Source organism: Prionailurus viverrinus, chromosome E1 (genome assembly GCF_022837055.1).
Source record: "Prionailurus viverrinus isolate Anna chromosome E1, UM_Priviv_1.0, whole genome shotgun sequence".
In the NCBI taxonomy this organism is placed as follows: Eukaryota; Metazoa; Chordata; class Mammalia; order Carnivora; family Felidae; genus Prionailurus; species Prionailurus viverrinus.
Genome location: NC_062574.1, coordinates 14060172 through 14085126, shown reverse-complemented (window position 1 = coordinate 14085126; position 24955 = coordinate 14060172). Strand labels below are relative to the sequence as shown.

Below are 24955 nucleotides of genomic sequence, written 5' to 3'. Positions count from 1 at the left end.
TCCGACTTCGGCTCAGATCATGATTTCATGGTTCATGAGTTCAAGCCCCTCCTGGGCTCTGTGCTGACAGCTCAGGGCCTAGATAGAGTCTGCTTTTGATTCTGTGTCTCCCTCTCTCGCTCTGCCCCTCCCCCACTCACACTCTGTCTCTCTGTCTCTGTCTCTCTCTCAAAAATAAATAAACTTTTGGGGCACCTGGGTGGCTCAGTCGGTTAAGCGTCCAACTTAGGCTCAGGTCATGGTATTGCAGTTAGCTTGAGCCCCACGTTGGGCTCTGTGCTGACAGCTCAGAGCCTGGAGCCTGCTTCAGATCCTACCTCCCACTCTCTGCCCCTCCCCCCGTTTGCACTCTGTCTCTCTCTGTCTCTCTGTCTCTGTCTCTGTCTCTGTCTCTCTCTCTCTCTCTCTCTCTCTCGTCTCTCAAAAATAAATTTAAAGGGGCGCCTGGGTTGCTCAGTCGGTTAAGCGTCCGACTTCAGCCCGGGTCACGATCTCGCGGTCTGTGAGTTCGAGCCCCGCGTCAGGCTCTGGGCTGATGGCTCAGAGCCTGGAGCCTGCTTCCGATTCTGTGTCTCCCTCTCTCTCTGCCCCTCCCCCGTTCATGCTCTGTCTCTCTCTGTCTCAAAAATAAATAAACGTTAAAAAAAAATAAACTTAAAGAGAAAAAAAATAAATTTAAAAATCAAAAATAAATAAATATTAAAAAATTAAAAAGAAAGAAAAAATCAGAGCCAGTCACTGCCAGGAGAAATTTCAATTTGGTGGATGAAGTGAGATGCACAGAGCAGCTTCATGTCCAAGATTGCAGAATAAAAGCCTTTAAAGAAGGTTGTTTTGACTGTGCAGGCAAGGCAGTCAGGGAGGGCTTCTGGAAAGAGGCTGCTTTGAACTGAGTTTCAAAGGGTAAGATGAGTTTTAATAAGCAAGTCAGAGGAATCATATGGGCAGACACAGAAGGAAGGACTCTGGGAATTTATTCACTCAGGTTATTTATTTTGTCCCCACTTTTATTTTATTTAGAATTGTAAATAGGTAACATATTCACATGGTTCAAATTTCAAGAAGTACAGAGGCACCAGGGTGGCTCAGTCAGTTGAGTGTCTGACTTTGGCTTGGGTTATGATCTCATGGTTTGTGAGTTTGATCCCCACATTGGGCTCGCTGCTGTCTGTGCAGAGCCCACTTCAGATCCTCTCTCTCTGTCCCTCCCCTGTTTGCACTCTCTCAAAAATAAATAAAACATTTTTTCGAAAAGTACGAAAGGTTATACAGTAAAAATCTCACCTGCCCCAGACCACCAAGGTTACCAGTTCTTTTATATTCTTTGTATATAGGAGTGTGAGTGTGTGTACATATTTTTTCACTTTAATTACACAAATGGTAACACTCTGTTCCTGCTATTTTTTTTAATGTTTATTTATTTTTGACAGAGAGAGAGAGAGAGAGAGAGAGAGAGAGAGAAAGCACGCATGCGCGCATGAGCAGGGGAGGGGCAGAGAGAGAGGAAGACACAGAATCCGAAGCAGGCTCCAGGCTGTGAGCTGTCAGCACAGAGCCCGATGTGGGGCCTGAACTCACAAACTGTGAGATCGTGACCTGAGCCGAAGTCGGACGCTCAACAGACTGAGCCACCCAGGTGCCCCCGTACCTGCTATTCTTTACACTGATTTTTTTACTTAGCAATACATTCTGGAGATTGTTCTATATCAGTACACAAAGAGCCTTTTCATTGCATTTTATGGCTCGATTATGTTCTTTTAACCAGTCTCCCAGCTGATGGGTACTTTGTTTGTATCCATGAAGTTCAAGGAATGTGGAGAACCGTACCTAGTCCAGTGTAGCTGAACGTGGAAGCCCCTTCCATGTTGGTGACGTTACTCATAACCAGAAACGTAGCTCAATTTTAATGCTGGGAGGAGTAAGCCTGATGAGAGGAAAACAGATACACACAAAAAAGCATCATCTTCTGGCCATTTTCTCGGTAGTCTAGTGGTCTAACCTCCAATGACATGTTAAGTAGCTTCTTGCTTTCGGGTTGCCTCCACCCATGTCTCTTCATCATGGTCTTTAAAAATATATATATTTACTCATTTTGAGGGAGGGAGGAGCAGAGCGAGAGGGAGAGAGAGAATTGCAAACTGCAAACGGGCTCCGTGCTGATGGTGCTGCAAGGCTCGACGCAGGGCTTGAGCTCAAGAACTGTGAGAACATTGGGACGCCTGGGTGGCTCAGTTAGTTAAGCGTCCAACTTCAGCTCAGGTCACGATCTCGCGGTCCGTGAGTTCAAGCCCTGCGTCGGGCTCTGCACTGATGGCTCAGAGCCTGGAGCGTGCTTCCGATTCTGTGTCTCCTTCTCTCTCTGCCCCTCCCCCATTCATGCTCCGTCTCTCTCTGTCTCAAAAATAAATAAAGGTTAAAAAAAAAATTAAAAAAAAAAAAAAAAAAAAGAACTGTGAGAACATGACCTGAGCTGAACTCAAGAGTCGGCTCCTTAACCAAGTGAACCAACCAGGCGCCCCTCTTCATCATGGTCTTTACAGCAACTACTCCCGCCACTTTCCACAACTGTTTCCACCAGTGCCTATACATTATGTTGTGGTTAAGGTGACCATGTAATTTATTCTCCAAACCAGGACACTTTTGAGAGCGAAAGTGGACACTATTGATAATGGCATTGGGATAAGCAGCATAAACCGAGACTGTCTTGGCCAAGCTTGCATGTCTGGCTCTCAGGTGAGGCATCCAGCGGCTAGACTGGGGGACTTCTTAAAAGCAAGACCATGCCTTATTTATCTAGGCATCTCCAGCATCTTCCCAAAGCCTGGTGCAGCGTAGGTGCTTAATGCACATTTGCTGGTTGAATGAATGAGTTGGGTGTAGAGAGCACTAAGCAGTCCTTTGTGAGGGCTCCACAGGACGCTGAGGACAGAATGTCGCTAGCAACCCAGGGGCTCACCTTTGACGCCCCCCATCATTGTTAATAATATGTGGGTTTTCCTTGTAATGTCTGACATCCCTTTTGCAAACTGTATGCTTTGACTTTTTTATCCAGAGCTTCAGATCATTCCCACAATACCTGGCTGAGACCCAGGCTGAGCCTTGGAGATGTATCAGCCTGTACCATGCCCTAGCCTTCCTCTACCATCCTCTCCATGGTCAGGAGCTGAGTGCCTACTGGTCAGCATGGGTGCTAGTGACCAACGTGTCCATGGGCCTAATCACTAACCAGTCTCAGCAGCCTAAGAACGTGCAACTTAGCTTCCACGGATCCCCTGCCCCTTTCCCTAGCAGGCTTCTGTTACATAGTCCCCATCCTCAGGGCTGCCTGGGTGACACTCCTGAGTAAAGATGCTAAGTATGAAGGGAGGTTTATCAAGACTGAGACCTAGACTGCATAATGAGCTTGCCTAAAGCCTCCCACCTCCCTAATTAGTGTGATGATGGATACACCCACTCGGCTGGGCATTCCTATTTCCCTTCTCCTTTTCAGAGTTCCCAGCAGGTTGGAGAGGTGAGCAGGAACCCAAACTCCTGGATTGCAGGAGAGAGTCCTCTACCTCACTGGCTTGACTCTAGTGACCCATAGGGAGGAAATGCTTCACCTTCTTCCACCCCAAATCTGTGTGGGCCGAACTGGCAGGAGGGAGGGGATGACAGTCATAGAGATGCCCTGGGCTTAGTCCTCCATGTGTAAAATGAGGGGTTTGCATGCATAATCTCTGACTTATCTGGCGAAAACATCGCACAGTCCATCTCTCTGGGCTAGGGTCAGCCGAGATTCCCTCAGAGGTTTGTGAGGGGACCCTAAGGCCAATTCCTTCTCTCTCTTCTCCTTCTCTCCTTTTTCTCGAATTGAACACGGGACCCCAGAGTCCTGGGTAAATGCTTATCTAGGGCTGGGCTTTCCTTCTCATAAAAGGCAATAGACCAGCAGACACCTGGGCCACACTTCTCAGAATGGGAACCGCTACAGGTCTGGTCCTAGCCCATCCTGAGTTCAAATCTGATCCCCCAGAGGCTAGAGCAAGGAACTGTAATGGGGCAGCCCAGGCCCCATGCCTGCCTGCTCCATATGGACACACTGAGTAGGAATCAATACATGTGACTTCAAGTCTAGCTCCAGCCCTGACTCCTTCACTGCAACCTCCTTACTTACCTTGAGTAAGTCATTTATCTTTTCTTTATGCCAACTTCCCTGGGAAGAGTGTCATAGGCCAGATGTGGAAGCCATCCCAGGTCTACAGTCAAGCTCAGATATCACTGTTTCTGTCAAACTCCTTTATGGTCTCAGCTGGAAATGGTTACCCCCTCCCTAGAGCTCTACAAATATTTTATTCATGTAATTTATTGACTGTGGTCCACCTATCCCCCCACCCCCACCCCCACACTTATTATTTGTTCTTACTTTTGGGGCTAACAAGCCAGTGAAACCACACTCAAAATGGCTTTAAAAAGCATGCCACAGGGGCCCCTGGGTGGCTCAGTCGACTGAGTGTTGGACTTTGGCTCAAGTCATGATCTTGTGGTCTGTGAGTTCAAGCCCTGTGTGGGGCTCTGTGCTGACAGCTCAGAGCCCGGAGCCTGCTTTGGATTCTGTGTCTCCCCCTCTCTGCCTCTCCCCCACTTGTGTTCACTCTTTCTCTCCAAAATAAATAAATAAACATTTAAAAATAAATAAACAAGGATAAAAGTATGTCACAGATTGAGGAGACTAAGGAAAGGCAACTAAATGCAATGGGATCCTGGATAGAACACCTGGAACAGGGGCTCCTGGATGGCTTAGTTGGTTAAGCATCTGACTCTAGATTTTGGCTCAGGTCATGATCTCTCAGGTTGTGAGTTCAAGCCCCACATTGGGCTCTATGCTGGCAGTGTGGAGACTGCTTGGAATTCTCTCCCTCTCTCTGCCCCTCCCCAGCTTGCTCACTTTCTCAAAGTAAATAAATAAACTTAAAAAAAAAAAAAGAAAGAAAAGAAAAGAAAACTTGGAACTGGGCACTGGTGAAAAAATTGGTGAAATCCAAATAAGGTCTGTGGTCTTTTTCTTTTTTCTTTTTTAAATGTTTTTATTTATTTTTGAGAGAGAGAGAGAGAGAGGGAGAGAGAGAGACAGAGTGCAAGTGGGGGAGGGGCAGAGGGAGAGAGAGAGAGAAGACACAGAATCTGAAGAGGGCTCCAGGCTCTGAGCTGTCAGCACAGAGCCCCACTGGGGGCTCTAACCCATGAGCCAGGAGACCATGACCCCAGCCGAAGTCAGACACTCAACCAACTGAGCCACCCAGGCACCCCTAAAGTCTGTGGTCTTACTAATCATGTACCAATGTCAATTTCTTGGTTTTAATTGTACTATGATAAAGTAAAATGTTAATATTAGGGGAAGCTGGATAAAGGGTATACAGGAACTCTGTATTATTTTTGCAACTTTTCTCTAAGTCTAAAACTAGCTCCAGGCACCTAGGTGGCTCAGTCGGTTGAAGGTCCAACTTAGGCTCAGGTCATGATCTCGGGTTTCATGAGTTTGAGCCCCATATAGGTTTTTCTGCTGTCAGCCTGTCAGCGCAGAGCCCTCTTAGGATCCATTGTTCCCTTCTCTCTGCCCCTCCCCTGCTTGCGTTCTCCCCCTGAATAAATAAATATTTTTTTAAAACTAGCTCAAAAAAATAAAGTTAAAAAATGTACAAATTAATGCTGACCACTTAAAAACAAAAGTGGGGGGGGGGGAAGTACGGGAGGAGGAGGGGTTTATTGGTCAATATAACTGACAAGGGCACAGGTACGTGGGATCAAGGCATAGCTGGATCCAGCAGCTTAATTGTCGGGAATTGTCTCCATCTCTCCTGCTTCTGCTTCTGGTATGAAAGCTTCATATTCAGGCACCCTTATCCCTTGCGATAGCAAACAACACGCCAGACCTCCAGGCGGATATTCCGCCGTTTAGCCACTCGCGTGTCTATTTCCCTATAGTCCCGTTTTGTTCACTGATGGATCCCTAGCATCTAACTTGGTGTGTTGAATGAATGGCTCCAGCGGAAGTCCTGAGATTGAGTCTCATTGGCTCATACTGAGTCACGAGCCCATCTCCAAACCAATCAGTGTGCCTTACTTTACCTGGGTCACGTGGGTAGAGTCAGCACCCGCCCCCTCCCCAACACGGGGATCAGAGATAGCAGGAGAGCAGTTCCCCAAAAGGAAGCAATGGGTCCTATTATCAGAAGGGTTGCAGGCAAACCAGTATTTTCCCCGAATTCCCCGAATGTAGAGCTGCTGCTTTTTCTCCACAACATAGACCCATACGGAAAACACTCGGGCTTAAATCCTTGTGGGTGCTGGGTGTGCTGAGCTCCCGGAATGCAGTCTCAGGATAACCCTCATTAGTGGAAGATAAGAATAGGGCTCATCTCTGGATGCTGGGCTTCTTGCAGCCGGATCAGATGGGCGTGGGTGTCAGGAAAGGGGAACCAGCGTGGCCAAAGATGCCAGAACCGCAGGACTCTTCCCTGCCAAGACATTGGGCAATTCCAGGCCTGGAGTCCTTCCGGTTTCTCTCTCCCAACGCTAGTCAGAAGCTTCAGATCTAAGGTCTCATTTGTTCATTCGGTTTGGGGTGCCATGGGGAGAGGGACAGGGCTAGCCTGAGCATTGGGACGCCTCAGATGAGTGCCTTATGCCTGTGAGGAATATCCAGTGAGAAGACTCAAAGTCTCAGCTCCCAGACTTCACCTAACCCACAGGCGGCCTCCGAAACCACCATGTCCTCCACATCCTCTCCCACTCCTGCAGGAACAGAGGTCGGGTAGGGCAGAGTGCCCACAGAGAAGAGGTCTGACGTGTGTGTTTTTCAGATATTTTATTAAGAATAAGGCATATGACAGTCACCCCTAAAGCACAGGGCTCTATTTCTGTAGGTGAGTGAATACACTCTGAAAAGCATTGGATTAAAAAGCGCAGCCAACAGAGAATTTAGAGCAGGATCCCTCTGCCCCACCAATGGGGCTCCTGCCAGGTGGTGTGGAAGCCCTGCATGTCCCTATTCAAGGCTGGCACCTCAGGGAGAGGGTGCTTAGAGATCCCCAGCTCTTTGCACTAAGGAGATGCTGTTCCACACCCTCCTGGCCTCCCTCTTCTCCATGGGGAGACCTCTACTCTGCTTCTGGCTTGGGGAAGGGCTACCCCATTTCAGCCCTGGAGTGGTCCCCCAATCTGCAGGCCATTGTGGGTGGGATATGGGGGGCAGGGGTATAGAGTCTCATGTTGCATTGGCCACTTGTCCCTGGCTGGCTTCCAGAACAGGGAGGGGTCCCCACTTGCAGCTCTCCTTCCTGGGTCTATCCATACTTGGTGTGTGGCTGGAACTCCACCTCGAGGCGGGGGCGGGGGGGGGGGGGCCCTGAGTGTTCTTGTCAGCATGCCCCTCCCCAGTGGGGACTCATGGTGCTGCAGAGAAGAGTGGAGCGGGGAGGAGACACGATCCTTTCCCTTCTAGTCACCCACACATTCCAGGGGCTCATGGGAAGCGGTCTTTCCTTTGGCAGTGTGGGTCCCCCAGGCTAGGAGAGGGAGAGAGCTGGAGGCTAAAGAATTTGGGGCTCCTAGGCCAAGGGCAGGCTACTGACTCCCAGTCCCATTCTGCTGCACGTGGGGCAGGTGGATAGAGGGAAGTCCTCAGTCCGTTATTTCTAGAAGAATGGGGAAGAGGAATTGGTTAAAATTGGAACCCTCCATCTGCCTCAGCCCTCAGCCCCTCCCCCCAGCTTGCTAAGTGGAGGAGGAGGGCTTATTTCCTTTCCCAGACCCTCAACACCTCAGGTGAGAGTCAGCAAGTCAGCCAGCACTCAGAACCTTTCATCTGGGGGATCTCCAAGCACCCCACAAATAATTGTCATTATCTCTGGTTGCTAGAAGAGGGACAGGAATTTGGAGGTGCTGATGGGGTTACTTGGGGAGAGGCAGACAAGCTGCCGGAGGCTCCCTGGGGGAGGGGTGTGGTGGAGGCCCCCTGGCTAGACACCCTGGGTACCCAGGAGGGAAGGGGAAGGGCTATTGCTATAGAGCTGGGGGAGGCCAGGCAGGCATAGCTATGGCTTTTAGTAGGTGGGCGGGGGGGGGGGGGGGGGGGGGGGGGTGGGGGGGTGGGGGTGGGGTGGATAAAGTACTTCACCATCTCTGTAGAAGAATCAACATAACAAAGTCACCCTGTTTACCCCAAAAGTGTGATTGTGGAAGCTCAGGATCTAGGTGGGTTGCTCTAGAAAGACACCCTTTCCCTCCTTCCCACAGTCCTTTGGGTCCCTTCAGGAGAGTGCAGCCAAGAGAGGAGAGAGGCCTCCTCACACAGGCACCTCTGAAAGGGAGGCAACGGGACCAGGGGTACAGTGAGTCACACACACTTGAGGGGGGACACGGAGGGCAGAGGCACAACCATGGGGCAGGAGAGAAGGGTAAGAGGCCAGGGCAGGGCAAGGACTCCAGGCCAACACTGTGGCCCAACGGAGACTGAGTGAGAGAGAGCACTGTCTGTCCTGTCTGTCCTAAGGGCATCCACACCTTGGGCATCTGCATTCCAGGGGCTGGACGCCCGGATGAGGCCCAGTTATTGCGCAGTCTCAGCAGTCCTGAGTGCAATCAGCTGGGAAAGGACAGCATATTTGTGGGAGCCCAGAGTGTGCTCACTGGTTTTGATTCTTGGGGATTTCCCACTCCCTCCAACATAGTGAAAGAGGACAGGATTGGGGGTTCCCCCTGTTCATCACAGGGACGGTGATGGAAGAAGGGTTCACCACCCCTGGAGACTGGCTCTGCTCAACTCCCAGATCCTGGGTGACACACAGAATGCTCAGCCTCAGTCAGGACAGGATCTGCCAGGACGCGCTACTTGTGACAGAGGTAAGGGCTTCTCCCTGCCCCCCACCCTCCCTCAGCAGCCCCTGGAAGACCTCACAGGCACTTAGGACCATCAGAGGAGGCATGGCATGGGGGAAGGGGCTCTAGGGGTTTGTCTTTCTAGGGGTTGGGCTTGGGGTGGGGGCCACACTAGACCAGAACTGCACTTCCTGCCTTTGGTCAGGAGAGGGGAGCTGGGGGCAAGTAGTTAGGATGTGGGGTGTCTCATTTGCCATTTCACTACTGGCTATCCTAGACAGATGCACCCGGCCACTGTCAGTTCTGGTAGGATCAGGGGCATCCCTAGAGGGGACCAACCTGTGCTCCTACCTTCCCCCCACCCCAGCAAACTCAAACCTCTCTCAACTACATCCACTTCCAAGAACCCGGCCCTTCTTCCCGGCTCTGGGTGCAGCTGGGCAAAATTAGCACCAATAAACAGGACTAGGAAAGCTCCCAAGGCAGCCTTCAGGTTCCCAGCTGCATCCGGAAGGGGACGGCCTTTTGTGCCCTTCCTTCCACAGCCGTACGTATGTCCGTATGTCCGTATGTCCGTAGGGGACTCAGGAGTGTCCCCCTCGCTTCCCTAGCGCAGCTCCGGGGTCTAAATATTAGATGAGCATCCTGGGAAAGGACTGAACTGGAGACAGCTCTAGACCAGGTTCTGTCACCAAACCCGTTCTGTACTCCTCTCCAAGGGTCTATGGGTGCTACCTTCCAGAAGTTCAAACTTCCATCACGTCACAATTTCCCTACCAGGGGCTCTGGCAGGAAATGCCTCTAAAGTGTTGGGTGCTCACCGGTAAGGACCTATCAGCAGGGTAGGGGTAGGAGAAGCGGCATCAGAGGAAAAAGGTCCAGCCGCTAGCCCCTAGCTCGAGCCTCCCCTCGAAGGAAGGCTTGGCGGGCAGGGCAGCCGTGCGGGGCTGGGGGAGGCCCGACGGGGGAGCTGGGAGGCCTAGGGGTGCTAAGTGCCACTGCGTTCCTTTTGTAGGCCATCCCAGCCTTCCCCCTCCCGTCCAACGATTGTCAGCTTTCCCGGGGCAGGGCGTGACCTCCGCCCCCTCCCCTCCCTGCAACAGGGTGGAGAACTGATCAGCATCCGTACACCAAGCCCTCTCCACAAAAAAGGTGCACTCTCGCAGCCCCGCGGAGGAGCTCCCTCGGGGGAGGACAATACAAAAGGCGGGGGAGGTTGGGCGGGCTAGGGGAGCTGGGGCCGCCTCCGTCCGCTCCCAGGAGGAGCGCCGGCTCCCGCGGCCCCCGGGACGTGCGTGCGCGGCCCGAGCTGCGTCCCTAGCCGGAGGCCGGGCCGGCCTTCCCCACTCCCCACCCCGCAGCCCCGCGCCTATTCCGGCTCCCCGGGCGCGCTGGGCGGGTTGGGCGCGGCCGGCGGGCCGGCTCGGTCCGGGGGCTCCTGGGGAGGCGGCTGGCGCGGGCTGCGGCCGCTGGGCCGCGGGGGCCTCCGGGCGTAGAGGAAGAGCGCGGGATCGGGCATGGGGTCGATGTCGTCCAGGGCGCGGGCCGCGCGGTCCCAGGCGGCCCAGTCCCGGCCCGGGCCCTTGGCGGCGGCCTCGGCGGCGGGCGGCCGGCGGGCCCGCTGTGCGCGCCGGCGGGGCCGGGGCTCGGTGGCGGCGGCGGCGGCGGCGGGGCCCGGGCGCGGAGTCTGCAGTCTCTGGCGCGCCGCGTGCAGCTGACAGGAGAGGTAGGCGGCCGCCTCGGTGTGCTTCTGCAGCTCGGTGCCCAGCACCGTGGCGCGGTGGCTGCGGCGCCGCAGCTCCTCCAGGAAGCGGCGCTCCTCCGTGCGCAGGCTGCAGCGCAGCGCAGACACCAGCGCCTCGCGCTGCGCCACCTCCCGCCGCAGCTCGGCGTTGGCGGCCGCCCGCGCCGCCAGCTGCGACTCCAGTGCGCGGCACTTGCTCTCCAGCTCCCGGGACGCCGCCTCTGGAGAGGGGAGATGGAGAGGAGAGGTGACGGCCTCCGCCTGGCCGACCCTGCACAGCTCACCGAGCCACGTTACAGAGCCCGGCACCTCCCCGACCACCCGTCCGGCCGCGCTCTCCCTCACTCCCACTCGTTGGCTACACAGGCCGGTCGCTTCCTCGGGGCCCTGGCACCTATCCTACCGTCTGGTCTCTCCTCTAATTCTTCAGGTCTCAGCTGAAATGCAAAACCCTCCCTGACCAGTATTCATGCACACCCACAAATATTTGTTGAGCCCTTACTATATGCATTGTGCTACGCACTGGGGATATGGTGGATAATAAAACATTCCTCATGAAGCTTACAGAAAGCATAGTGGGAGAGGTATAGTACATAATCACAAATGCATGTGAGGTTGCATCAGTGACATGTGCCAATGCCACAACTAACTGGATACTGTGACCTTCATGCTTTTCAGCAGAAGAACCACTTAGGCTAGGATGAGTTGGAAGAATGAGCTGGAGTTAAGCAGTGAAGAGGAGAGAGAAGGGTGCTGTGCAGAGAGGAACAACTTGTACAAAAGCCCCATCCGCGGTAGGAGGTAGGAGAGACATGCAAAAGTGAGGGACTGAAAGACTTGGGACCTGGGAATGTGGGTGAGAAAGGGCAATTAGTGTGCCCTGAACCTTGCTGTTTCTTTCATAGGGCATTTGTTACATTTTGTAATTTCTTTTGTGTTACTTCTTTATTGTTTGCCTTTGCCCAAGGCGCTGGGTTTCAACACTGTATATATATTGGAACAACCCAGAGAGCTTTAAAACATAGTTTCCTGGGCCCTAACAAAGACCAATTGAATCAGGATCTCTGGGATTGGACCTGGGAACTGGTACTTCTTCAATGTTCCCAGGTGATTCTAATGTGCCCCCAGAGTTGAGGACCCCTGCCTCCTGGATCCTAATTCTTTCCATTTCAGCCGGCAACATATCCTGGGATTAACACATGTGAGCGATTGTAGAGACATAGATGGCTGAAAGGTGACAAAAGGTAGCCAAAAAGGTGACTCAGGAAAGGATATGAAAACCAGCCAAATGGTAGGAGGACAAAGAAAGGGAGCTGTCCACCCCCCTGAGAGAGAGGACAAAAACCAGGATGCTGGGCAGTTCCTTGAGCTCAGATGACCCCAGAAACCCTTTCAGAGGAAGGAAACCCTTTCAGAGGTGGGGTGAAGGTTGCTGTTGTCACAGAACTGGTGTTTGGGATGTATGCCTCCTTCCTCCAAGCACTCAAGCATGAAGAGGTTGCCCGTGTTGCCACTTAAAGAAGTAGGTAGAATTCGTTCAAGTCTATAAATGTTTAGAACTTTATGAGCAAATACGGAAAGGATTTGTAGGGTTTTCAGTATTTTACTTAAAATTTCCAGCCTTCTCCATACCTAAGTCTTGGTCTCGTATGTAGCCTTTTTTTTTTTTTTTTTTAGACAGAGAGCGCCTAAAAGGGAGAGGGGCACAGGGAGAGAGAGAATCTCAAGTAGGCTCCATGCTCACTGCAGAGCCCAACATGGGGCTCGGTCCTACAACCCTGGGATCATGGCCTGAGCCAAAATCAAGAGGCGGATGCTCCACACTCAACCAACTGAGCCACCCAGGTGCTCTTGATCTATGAGCAGCACATCAGTATGGCAGGGAGTCCATTCCCAGCTAACTTCCTCTCTGCTAAGAAAGACTACATAGTGATTCATTTTAAATTAAGCATTCACTGAGTCCCTCTCCATGTCTTGCACTTGGAGATGATGGATAACATCCAGTCCCAGTTCTCAGAGATCACATAACTTTGGTGATTAAGATCTCAACAATGGAACCCCTCCCTTAAAAAAAAAAGTTTCAATTGTAGCAAAAGAACAACACAAAGTTTACCTTCTTAACCATTTTTAAATGTACAGTTCAGTAGTGTAAACTCACATTGTTGTGAGTTTTGCAAAACTGAAACTTCATCTCCATTGAACACCATCTCCCCCCCCCCCACCTCCATTTTATGGGGGAAGTAATAATCTGTAAACAGATATTTTAGTGAAATTGCTACAATGGGAAGAAGTCACGCTTTTGGAAAATGAAGGATTTGCTGACGCGTTTCTTTTTTCTCCTCAACTAGACAATGTTCCTTGAAGCCATGGACTCCATTGCCATTGTGTTGCATCTCAGCATTCAGCATCTTGGAGGGTGTGGACACTGACTGTAGAGATCAATTACGCAAGGATGGGAAGGATTAGGGAGGTGGGTCACAGAAAGGAATGAGGTTGATCAGGTGGACTTCCAAGATACCATCTCCTTCCTGCCTTCATTTTCCTACTTTGTACAGAGACATGGATACAAGGTATGGTGGTACAGGTTGTTCACTGCACAATGTCACCCAGATGAGTAGGTAAGTGGGGCTGACATCCTTCACTCTGCTGAAGAAGCTGAGGAGTGGCAGTCCCCCGAGTCTGGACTGGGGACAGAGAAGGCTTGGGTCCCACCAAGTGGTGGGGAAAAGGTAACCTGTTGGGCCCCCATGCTATTTCCCCACCAGTCATCCTTCTCTTACCTTGCTGGTGAGATTGGGCCTCTCTCATCTCCAGGTCATGAGTCAGTTCTGGGGGGAAAGAAAATAAAAGGTAGTGGTGTGTGTGTGTGTGTGTGTGTGTGTGTGTGAGAGAGAGAGAGAGAGAGAGAGAGAGAGAGAGAGAGAGATCAGGGAATCACAGCTCAGTAAAAGTGACAATATTAGCATCCTTAGAAACCATCTAAACCATCTCCCTTACCTATTTTACTGCAGTCCAGTGAGGGGAAGAAGTGAAGACAGGTGCAAGGCACAGCCTGAGCCTGATTGGCCTGATTCTAAGCCCAGAGATCTTGCCAGTGCAAGTGCAGTGGCCTGCGTTTGGAGGTTAGCTCATCCCTGTGGGACTGAGGGGCCTGGGGGGGAGTACTAGCTCCTTCCCAGAGGTAACATAAATTATCTAACATGAGGACAAATCAGAGCCCTTCTGGAAGACCCCTGCTGTGCAGGGCACAGCCCCTTTAGTGTTTAGTTGGTGCACGTGCGAAGTGTCTGGGCTGCTTGCAGGCACTGGAGGGGGACTCAGGACAGTGGCTATTTACCAATAGGGCACATGCGTTTCACTATTTTCACAGCCAGTACTGTCGTGCCTGTGTTATTTTCTGAACATCAGTCCAGCTCGTTTTTCAGCCCTGTTTTCCGCCATATTCCACAGGGTAAGAAGAGGGGCTTCAAGGGGGACAGCGCCACCTGGTGACAGAAGTCCTGAATGGCACTTGGCTTTTGCTGAGGGGGCGGGGTCAGTCCGCTAAGGGACCGGTGTAGGAGGTGTAGGAGAGGTTTCCTCCTGGGCTCTCACTGGCAGCCCAGCCACCACGGGGGGGGGGGGGGGGGACACAGCTCCCTGTCTGCCCAGTCCCCATTCCTCACAGCCCAGAATGTTCTGCTCCTCAGTCAGCTGAGTTTGATCATTTTTTCAGCCCCACCCCAGCGCCCTGGACTCCACCAAGGCTCAAAAGCTGGGAAAAGGGCAGGATGGAGCCCAGCAGCAACTGGTGACAGGAAGCACCTGTCCTGGAGCACGTGTGTGTTCCTGCAGGGGTGCAGTCAGATGCCTAAAGGAAGTGTGAAATTGGGAGTGGGATAAGGTAGCACATCTCTGGCATCAATGCCCACAGCACCTACACAGTCTAGTCTTGTGGGGCCCTCACCTGGCTCTTCCCTTGGGAGGCCAACTGTTGCTAGGGCTTTTTGCTGTGACCTGAGTCTGAACCTCCTTCCTGGAGCCCCAGGGAGGACCCTGATGCCTCCACCCTCCAGGGCTTCCTGGAGCCAATTTGGCCCCTCCTGCAAGGCCCTGGAGTAGCTCAAGGGATTTTGGCTCTGCCACTAACTCCCCGTGGGGCTGGTTTCACTCTTCACCAGGAAGTTGGGGGAGAGGAGATAGAATCCTAGTTGGGCTCCACTCCCCATCCATCAAATCTCCCTGCCCATCTTCCCTTTAGAAGGGCATGCAGTGAGGTCAGATACCCTGTGTGACCTTGGGCCAGTGACAGCACCTCTCTGGGCTTCAGTTTTCTCATCTGTGAAATGGGGACAAAATTGCACCTGCCTCTCAAAGGGCTATTGTTAGGATTAAATTAGAGAAATAGACAGAGGGCCCAACCCAGGGCTGAGTCAGTGCTGAATACATGGGGCAGATCTTGTTATCATCCAGGCTGCCCCACCAACCAGAATATGCCCACCCACCTCTTAGAACCCCTTCATTTTGAGTGCCACCGCTTTTTGGCAGCCTCTTTCTGAAGCCCTGCCCACTTGGTTCCTATACTAGCTCATCCCCTCTCCCATCTGCTTCCCAGCCTCTGAGTCCTTGTTTATTTTTGTATTTTTTAAAGTTTATTTATTATTTATTTAGAGAGAGAGTGTGATCATGAGCGGGGGAGGGGCACAGAGAGAGAGAGGGAGAGAGAATCCCAAGCAGGCTCCATGCTATTAGCTCAGAGCCTGATCTCACAAACCATAAGATCATGACCTGAACCAAAATCAAGAGTCAGACACTTAACTGACTGAGCTACCCAGGCACCCTCCCTGTTTACATATGTATATGCATGTACATATATACATACATATATGTGTATATATATACACACACATACGTATATATATACATATATGTATATAAGTGTATATGTATAAATTTATTTTTTATTAAAAAAGTTTTTTTAATGTTTACTTATTTTTGAGAGAGAGAGAGAGAGACAAAGCATGAGTGGGGGAGGGGCAGAGAGAGAGGGAGAGACAGAATCTGAAGCAGGCTCCAGGCTGTGAGCTGTCAGCACAGAGCCGGATACAGGGCCTGAACTCACAAACTGTGAGATCATGACCTGAGCCAAAGTTGCACACTTAACCAACTGAGACACCCAGGCGCCCCTTAATTTGTTTTATTTTTAAAACTAGGTTCCATGCTCAATATGGGGCTTGAACTCATGACCCTAAGATTAAGAGTTGTATGCTCTACTGACTGAGCCAACCAGGCATCCATCTAAGTCCCTGTTTAATCCCCTTGAAAAAAATTTTCTTTTTTCTGTTCCTTTCTCCTCTTTCTTTTACCCATTGGAAGAAGGGCCTTATTCAGGTATTTCAGCCCCAGTAGTGGCTGCTTCAGGCCAACCCAGTGTTATTTTTATCTCCTGAATCAATAACCGAGAGGCTGCAGTCCCATAGCAGGCTGAGGAGGGTGGTGGGGGCTGTTCCTGCCTATTACACTTTTTTTGGGGTCCTGGCCTGTGTCCTGAGTGGAAGGACCCAGGTCTTCAGAATTCAGGCAAAGCAAAAAGAAATCAGGGCAAGAGCTATAGGGTCTTAGGGTCCACTCATCCTGATTTTCCTTTAATGTTGTTATTGCAATGAGAAAGTGGCATCAGGCAGGAGTGAGTCTGCATGGGCCATCCCTGACCCATGGACTGGCCCCTGATGCCATCCGGGCTTCCGGGGAGATTGCAGGGAGCCTGGCCTAGGAATGTAGCAGCTGAATCTGTATATGGAGCCAAGGACAGCGTGGGGGCCGAGAGTCAGGACGACCAGGCTCTGAAGCCAGAGTGAGAAGCCAGGCAGGTCACTGAGTTTCCCTCTGGAGAATGGGGAGCCTCCCATGAGCAGAGGCTGGGAGGGAGGTAGAAATCTGAGCATCTTGGGGAGAGAGTATGCAGAAAGCTGCAAGAGGCATGCACAGCTGGGAGTCTGCAGCTCTGGGGTCTAATCTTGGCTGTGTCACTGACATATTGTGTGGTGTGCATGCTCTCTCTCCCTCTCTCTCTCTCTTTGGGCCTCAGTTTATCTAGTTGTATAAGAAAGAGGTTGGGCTGTTTCAGGTGACCCATTCTATGAGTCATTGCCTCTAACACCTGTACTTGGGGACTCGGCCTGGATGAGCACTTGGGCCAGAGCCTAGCCTCTGAGAGGGCCGGACAGCTGAAGCCTGAAGTCCAAGAGCAGAGGTCAGGGCTGGCATTTGGCTTCATTATTGGTACCTCCTTCTGTCTTGTTTACAAATCCAGTTGGTTGTCAAGTCCTTCCCTTCACCCTGTCTCCCACTGGTCTTCCCCTTTCTGCCCCTTTCATCTCTCCCCTCGACCACTGCATCAGCCTCATCACTGGTATCCCTGCCTCCCTCCCCCTCCAATTCATACAACTGCTGAGTTTTTTAAAGAGCATGATGCTACTCAGAAACCTTCAGGGGCTCCCCACTACCCAGGAGGACAGGCCAAACTTCTTAGCTGTCCTGATACTTGTCAAGGTCTTCTGTTATCTGGCTCCAGCTGTATTTCTCACCAGCCTTAAGCACAGCTTTATCCAGTCAAATAGAACTTTCCCCGAGCTTTTGATTTCCTACCTTCTGGACTTTGCCATGCTATTTGCTTCATTTGGAATGCTTTCTCCACCCTCATTCCCCCGTAGTGTCTCAGCAGGTCTACATCTCAGCCTCAGGGAGTGGAAATGCTCCCTCCTCTGGGCAGCCTGGGGTGCCTGGTCTCCTTTATCACCCACACCTTAGGCTGAACATGATCCTACCCATGACCTCTCATTGGCCCTCTTCATTTTCTTTTCTTTTTTTTAATTTTATTTATTTTGAGAGAGAGAGAGAGTGAGAGAGTGTGAGAGCAAGCATGGGGGAGGCGCAGAGAGAGAGAAAGAGAGAGAGAGAGAGGATCCCAAGCAGGCTCCGTGCTGGCAGTGCGGAGCCCGGCACGGAGCTTGAACCCATGAACCGTGAGATCATGACCTGAGCCAAAACCAAGAGTTGGGAGCTCAGCTGACTGAGCCACCCAGGCGCCCCGGGCCTCTTCATTTTCTGTAAGTCTTAATGTTACCCCCCCCGGCCCTCGCCCCCAACTATCCTGTGTGCGTATCTCCCCAACTAGCTTGAGGGCTTGCAAGGTTTGGGAAGTGCTTGATGAACACTTAGTGGCAAAGGACAGGAATCCCTAAGAATGGCTCCAGGTTTTCTTCTGCTACTGAACCAGAGCCCTTTGCTCTAAAACTCGTGTCTCATCTCCCCAAGACAAGTTTCCTCATCAGAAAAAGGGGTGTGACCCTCACCTGGCAGGTCTGTTGTGAGGTTTAGGGAGGCTCATGGGGGGCACTCCATCAGAGACTGCTGATGGTGATGACTGCTGATGGCCCCCACTGCCCACCATCCCTCCGGCCTCACCTGAGCAGCGTTTCTGCAGCCTCAGGATCTCCAGGTGCAGGTCTCGAAGCAGGGCCATCTGCTCCTTTTTCAGGAAGCTGATGTGGCGTTGCACACTCTGGATCTGATGCTCCAGGGACACGGTATCCATGGCAACCCAGGCCTGGGCCCCACCTGGGGGAAAGACGAGAAGGTAAGCCCACATCTTGTGGGGCCATCTGCCCTGCCCCCCCCCTCAGATCCCTCATAATGTCCTGCAGTCTGGGCTCCTGTTGGTACCAGGTAGACAATTCTACTGCCGTAGCTCTCTCCCCCGTTTACTCACCAAAGCTTCATGCATGTGTCATCAGGGGAGTATGATTATTCCCATTTAATAGATGAAGAACCAGAGGTCTTCAGGGAACCAGGAACATAAATGGCTTCACTCCCCTGCCTGCATGTAACTTTAGCCTTTCTGTTTCTCAGGGAGGAACACGAATGGAGCAACAAAGTCAATAAAGAGAGACAGAGGCAGGTTCTAGCCTGCTTCTTAACCAGGTGTGTGACTCTGGGCAAGCCCTCTCCCTCTCTGGGCTCTTTGTTTTCTCATGGCTAAAATGAGGGAGTTGTGGAGTGGAAAAACCCATCCTACCAGCATCCCAGCTCACCCACCAGCTGGTAGACCAGCATAATGGTTAGAGCACACCCTCTCCCAGTTCAAATCCATTTTTCTGACTTAAACTTAACCCAGGGCCCTGGGCTCTTCCAGGTCACAGAGGAGGAAGATCTGATGTGTATTTTACTAAGATGAACTCTATGGGCTGAAGGCAGGTGGCAGAGTCCTTTTTTAAAAGAGGAGTTGGATGGGGCTCCGGCTAGCTCAGTGGGTAGGGCATGTGACCCTTAATCTCAGAGTTGTGAGCTCCAGCCCCGCACTGGGTGTGGAGATTACTTAAAAACAAAATCTGGGGCACCTGGGTGCCTCAGCTGGTTAAGCACCAGACTCTTGATATCAGCTGAGGTCATGAGATCGAGCCCCTCTGTTGGGCTCTGTGCTGAGCATGGGGCCTGCTTGGGATTCTCCCTCTCCCTCTCTCTGCCCCTGCCCCACTCACACATATGCTTTCTCTCTCTCTCTCTCTCTCTCTCTCTCTCAAAATAAATGAACATTAAAAATTTTTATTTTATTTATTTTTTATAGATTAAAAAAATGTTTATTCATTTTTTGAGAGAGAGAGAGAGAGCACAAGCAGGGGAGGGGCAGAGAGAGAGGGAGACACAAAATCCAAAACAGGCTCCAGGCTCTGAGCTGTCGGCACAGAGCCTGATGCAGGGCTCGAACTTTTAAACTGTGACATCATGACCTAAGCTGAAGTTGGACGCTTAACCAACTGAGCCACCCAGATGAGTGATGAGTTGAGCCTTCAGATGAGAATGCAGCCAGCCTTAATTTCAGCCTTTTGAGGCTTCGAGCAGAGGACCCAGCTAAAATGTGCCAGACTCCAGATCCTTGGAAACTTGTGAGGTAACAAACTGATACTGTTTTAAGCCACTTAGTTTATGAAAATCTTTAATGCAGCAATAGAAAAGTAATACAGACTCGAAGGAGGGGTAGAAGTTAGAAGAATAAAGAGAAGAACATTTGAGACAGTGGATAGCATTTGTGAAACCCTGAGGTAGGATAATAATGATAGCTTACATTTACTGTGTGCCTATTATGTGCCAAGCCTTATGCTAAGTGCTTCACATGGTCTTTTCGGGGAACAGAGACTTTGTCAATGCCAGTGAGGACTGAAGTGTAAGGTATTAGGGGAGGGCTGCAGAAAGAGAGGTTAGCAAGAGAAGGATCGGGCCATAGTCTTGTAAACTATGCCAAGAATTTTGGATTAATACTGAATGAATTGGGAAGTTATTATTATTATTATTTTTTTTAAGTTTTTAAATTTATTCTGAGAGAGGGAGAAAGAGAGAGTGAGAGAGCTGGGGAGGGACAGAGAGAGAATCCCAAGCAGACTCTGCACTGACAGTGCAGAGCTCAATGCAGGGCTCAGTCCCACAAACCATGAGCTCATGACCTGAGCTGAGATCAGGAATCAGATGCTTAACCAACCGGGCCATCCAGGCACCCCTGAATTGGGAAGTTATTAAAGGATTTTAAGCAGAGGAGGGGCATTATATGATTTACATTAAAAAAGTTTTTTAATGTTTTATTTATTTTTGAGAGAGAGAGAGAGAGAGAGAGAGAGAGAGAGAGAGAGAGTATGAGCAGGGGAGGGGCAGAGAGAGAGGGAGACACAGAATCCAAAGCAGGGTCCAGGCTCTGAGCTGTCAGCACAGAGCCCAACACGTGGCTTGAACTGGTGAACTGCAAGATCATGACCTGAGCCGAAGTTGGATGCTTAATCAACTGGACCACCCAGGTACCCCCCTTTAAAAAAATTTTTTTTTTGATTTGCATTTTTTTTTTTTTTTAATTTTTTTTTTTTTCAACGTTTTTTATTTATTTTTGGGACAGAGAGAGACAGAGCATGAATGGGGGAGGGGCAGAGAGAGAGAGGGAGACACAGAATCGGAAACAGGCTCCAGGCTCTGAGCCATCAGCCCAGAGCCCGACGCGGGGCTCGAACTCACAGACTGCGAGATCGTGACCTGGCTGAAGTCGGACGCTTAACCGACTGTGCCACCCAGGCGCCCCTTGATTTGCATTTTTAAAAGATCGTTCTGGCTGCTATGGGGAGGGCAGATTAGAGGGGGCAGGATGGATGTGGGAGGTCAGCTGGGAGAATGGAGCAGTGGTCAAGGTGAGAGATGATAGAGGCCTGGACCAGATGATGGAGATGAAGACCAAGAGAGGTTCCAGGTGTATTTTGGGGGTAGAATTGGCAGCACATGGGAATGGATTATATTAAGTCATGACGATGGGGAGGGTGAATGTTTGGGATGTCTCCTAGTTTTCCAGTTTGGGCAACTCAGATATGTTTGCTGGATCTTTCTACATTTCCTCACCTTTCACATTAGACCTCTTTCACAATGGACCTCTTCTCTAATCTATAATTTCTCTGTAGGTGATCTTGTCCAATCCCATGGCTGTAACTACCCTTTATATGCTGACCCCTAAACTAACGCTCTCCTGTATGCTAGACTGACTGCTTAAGACCACCATTTGGATGTCTAATGGGTCCCTCAAATTTACATGCTCCAATACTGAACTCTTGTGATCTGTCTTAAAAACATGTTCTTGCCCACTGTTCACCATCTTGATAAATGGCACTGATTTTTACCTATTCTCTCAGTTTCTCAGGCCAAGAACTTAGGAGTTATCTTTAATTCCTCTCTTTCTTCATATTCCACAGCCAATCCATCTGCAAATCCAGTTGTCTCCACCTTTGAAAATGTGCATCCTGAATCCAATCGGTTCTCACTATCTCCATTGTTGTCACCCTAGTCCCAGCTCCCACCATCCCTCTGATGTATCACTGTGGTAGCCTGTGACTGGCTTCTCTCTTCCACTCCTGCCTTGTTTCCCATGCAGCAGCTGGAGTTCCTTTAGCAAGTCTGATCACGTCTCCCTGCTCCCCACTCAAAACCCCCCAACAGTTCCCCATCACACTTAAGAATTCTTACCAGATCCTATACAATTGTCCCTGGCCCTGTTTGCTCTCTTCTACTACTGCTCTTCCATTGCTGGCTCCACCCAAGGCACTCTGGCTTCCTTACTGTTTCCTGAATATGCCACACGCTCTTGCCTCAGGGACTTTGTGTGTGCTGTCCCATCTCCCAGGAATACCCTTCACCCAGATACCCCCATGGCCCATTCCTCCCCTTCATTGAGGACTCTGCTCAAATGTTACTTCCTCAGAGCCCTTCTCTGATTACCTGATTTAACATAGAACCCTCTGTCACTCTCCACTCCTTTAATCTGCATTGTTTTTCTCCCATGAATTTATCACCACATGAGTATATTACATTTTGCTTCTTGCCCATTTCCTCTGCCAGACTGTTGGCAACATAAGAGGAAGGTCTCTGTTTTGTTTCCTCCCGTTCCCTAGTGCCTAGCACAGTATCTGGCAAATAGAATATACTCAGTAAATACTCGTGGAATGTACAAGTGAGTGAATTTGTGGAGCTGGGCAGACTGATGGAGGAGCAGACTTACAGAGGAGATAAGTTGAAGCCTGAGACATGTTAGATTTGACATGTTCAAAAGACCTAAACGGGGAGAAATAGATGTCCAGTAGGCAGTCAGATATACTGGCGCATAACCCAGAAGGAACGGAGAAGCTCCGTCTGTGCTGCTGTAAAACTATGTTGGCATGTATGTGCCTGTGTGTCTGCACATGTCCCTGAGTCTGTGTGTGTGCCTCGAGGAGTGCACGTATGTGCACATGCATGTGGGTGGGGGGGAGTTCTTGCTTCTCTTGCATCTATGTGTCTGGTCTGTGCGCACCTGGAGGACGAAGGCACGTGGGCCTCTGCTTATGATGAAGAGAGAAAATATCTGTTCCCAACTGCTGAAATGTAAGTGTCTATGAAGAGTAAAAGCCTTTTCCACACAGCCCTGGAGACTGGACCCTGGCCATTGTGAGAGGCTGAGCCAACCAGCTGTTTCTGAGCCTTCCCAGAAGGACTTGAGGATTTGTTTCCAACTAGGCAGGCTGCTCTTCTCAGGGCAGAAATTTGGGTCACAAATGATCTTGGCAGATATTCTTTCTTACACATTATTGTTTAGTTTGTTTGGGGGAGAGCGGGAAATGGAGTGGGGAAGGGGAACCACAATACAGATCTCTTATTTGCGGCTGTCACACTTCAGAAGGCCCAAGCCGGGAAAATGTCAGATTTTCCCAGAGAAATGCAGCCCTGGGGGCACCTGGGTGGCTCAGTATGTCAAGCTTTGACTCTCGGTTTTGGCTCGGGTCTCACAGTTCGTGGGTTCTAGCCCTGTGTTGGGGTCCACGCAGGCAGTACGAGGCCTGCTTGGGATTTTCTCCCTGCCCTTCCCCCACTCCCGTTCTCTCAAAAATCAATAAATAAACAGAAAGAAGAAAGAAAGAAGGAAAGAAAGAAAGAAAGAAAGAAAGAAAGAAAGAAGGAAAGTAAGTCCTGGAAACCTCTGGCTTGAGAAGAAGCTTGTGCCTGAGAACTTGGTCCAGGCCAGTGGCAGCAGCTGAAGGGTTAGAGTTACCAGCTTTATCTTCTCCCCACATGCGGCCCAAGATGTCCTACCTCACAGATTAGAGTGAGAAGGGTCCCTTGCCTTTGTCCACTGTCCTGGCCACCTCAGGGTCTGTACTGTTTCCCTGCCCACCTTCTCCTGTGCTCCTAGTTCTTCTTTGTTTTAATTTTCTAGCTTGATGAAAAATGTTCATTTAACCAATTGTCTATTTAAAAATAAAAAAGGGGCCTGTAACACAGGGTTCAAGTTTATAGAGGTAATCCCGGGTACTTTTGCCATGCCTCTCAGCTGTCTGCAAGTTACAAGTCTTTTTCCCCTTGGGAAGTTGCTGGGAGAATGCTTCTGTGCTCATGTCTCCAACTACAGACAAAATGCCAGGCTCAGGAACCCTCTAACCCAACACAATTCTCACTCTCTAAGGCCTGGGCTCCTGGTCTCTAAAAATGACCTCATCTCCTGCTTGTCTTTTTGAAGCTTCTGGGTACGCACTTTTCTTGCCAGCTATCTGATTCCAACGGACATGGCAAATAGGAAACTATAGTTCTCTCCCCTTTCCCTTGTTATAGTTCTTTGGGTTAGAAGAACCACAGAAAATGCAGAATCATAGCACTCAGGGCTCCAGGGGCAGTTGGGATCATCCTAATCATTGGTTTGCAAATTTTGCTACATAGAGCCCAGAGTTCCACAGAGGAGTCTCAGAAGTTGTCAAAATGGTTGGAGGCACAAGGCAGAGGTTTTGTTATTTTTACCCCTCATTTATATGATGGACAATTCATTGGAGAAAAGCCTTCTGCTAATCAAAGGTTTGAACATCACTCTTAAAGTCCAGTCTTTCCTTGGGTGGCTAACCACTCCCCCTCCCTCAATCTGCTCAATGTCCCCTGGCCTCTGCTGCCCCATCTCACCCTCAGGCAGACGAAGCGGCTGGGAGAGGAACCAGAACTGAAGACTCTTGCTTTCTGCTTATATGGACTTTGCATTTTCTGCCACCCCTCACCCCCTGACTGCTTCTCTTGTCCCAGTTTCAATTTCCTTCTTCGTGTTTCTTTTCTCTTCGGGACTGAAAGTACTTATTGAGTCAACAAATATCCTTGTACTGTTCTGAACACTCAATATCCACGTTTTGTTAAAATTCTTTAAGAATGCCTTCTTGGGGCACCTGGGTGGCTCAGTCGGTTAAGTGTCCGACTTCGGCTCAGGTCATGATCTCACGGTCCGTGAGTTCGAGCCCCGTGTCGGGCTCTGTGCTGACAGCTCAGAGCCTGGAGCCTGTTTCAGATTCTGTGTCTCCCTCTCTCTCTGACCCTCCCCCGTTCATGCTCTGTCTCAATAAATAAACATTAAAAAAAAAAAAAGAATGCCTTCTTGTTTCGGGGAGAATATTAAACTCATTTTTGTCATTTTTATAGTCAGGGTAGGTATATTAGACATGGCAAGCATGGTAATAAATGGATAAATAAATTACGTCCTTTATTTTTCTTAGTCTTTATTCCTCTCTACTACCTGGCTCTGAGGCCTCGGGTAGTGGGAGAACAGAAACTCAAGAAGTGTTTCTCAGATATGGAGGCACAGGTAATAATACTTATAATAATCATCACTGCACAGGTAATACTTACATAACAATAATAAATGGCTGGCACTGTTCTTAGCATTTTACATATATTAACTCATATTAACTCATTTATGTTTATAACAACCCTACATTGAAGGTTCTATCAGTGTATCCACTCCATAGATGAGGAAACAGAGGCTCAGACAGGTTAAGTACCTTGCTC

The 24955-nt window shown here is 50.2% G+C and overlaps 1 protein-coding gene across 1 annotated transcript; it reads right to left on the bottom strand.

The window, feature by feature from the left end:
- Nucleotides 1-10228: 10228 nt before the first annotated feature.
- Nucleotides 10229-18197, bottom strand: CCDC92B (coiled-coil domain containing 92B). Its single transcript, XM_047831699.1, has 3 exons — nt 18050-18197; nt 13384-13431; nt 10229-10824 (listed from the first exon to the last, which is right to left on the bottom strand). The coding sequence occupies exons 1-3, from the start codon at nt 18177-18179 to the stop codon at nt 10229-10231; spliced, it is 774 nt and encodes a 257-aa protein (XP_047687655.1). The 5' UTR covers nt 18180-18197.
- Between the last annotated feature and the right edge of the window lie 6758 nt (nt 18198-24955).

Excerpts from the sequence above, each read along its gene's own strand:
- CCDC92B (XM_047831699.1), bottom strand. The coding sequence starts at position 18,179 with ATGGATACCGTGTCCCTGGAGCATCAGATCCAGAGTGTGCAACGCCAC. Across the intron at positions 13,432-18,049 it reads GCTGCAGAAACGCTGCTCAG|AACTGACTCATGACCTGGAG; the intron begins GTGAGGCCGGAG and ends CTTTCCCCCCAG. Across the intron at positions 10,825-13,383 it reads GGCCCAATCTCACCAGCAAG|AGGCGGCGTCCCGGGAGCTG; the intron begins GTAAGAGAAGGA and ends TCCCCTCTCCAG.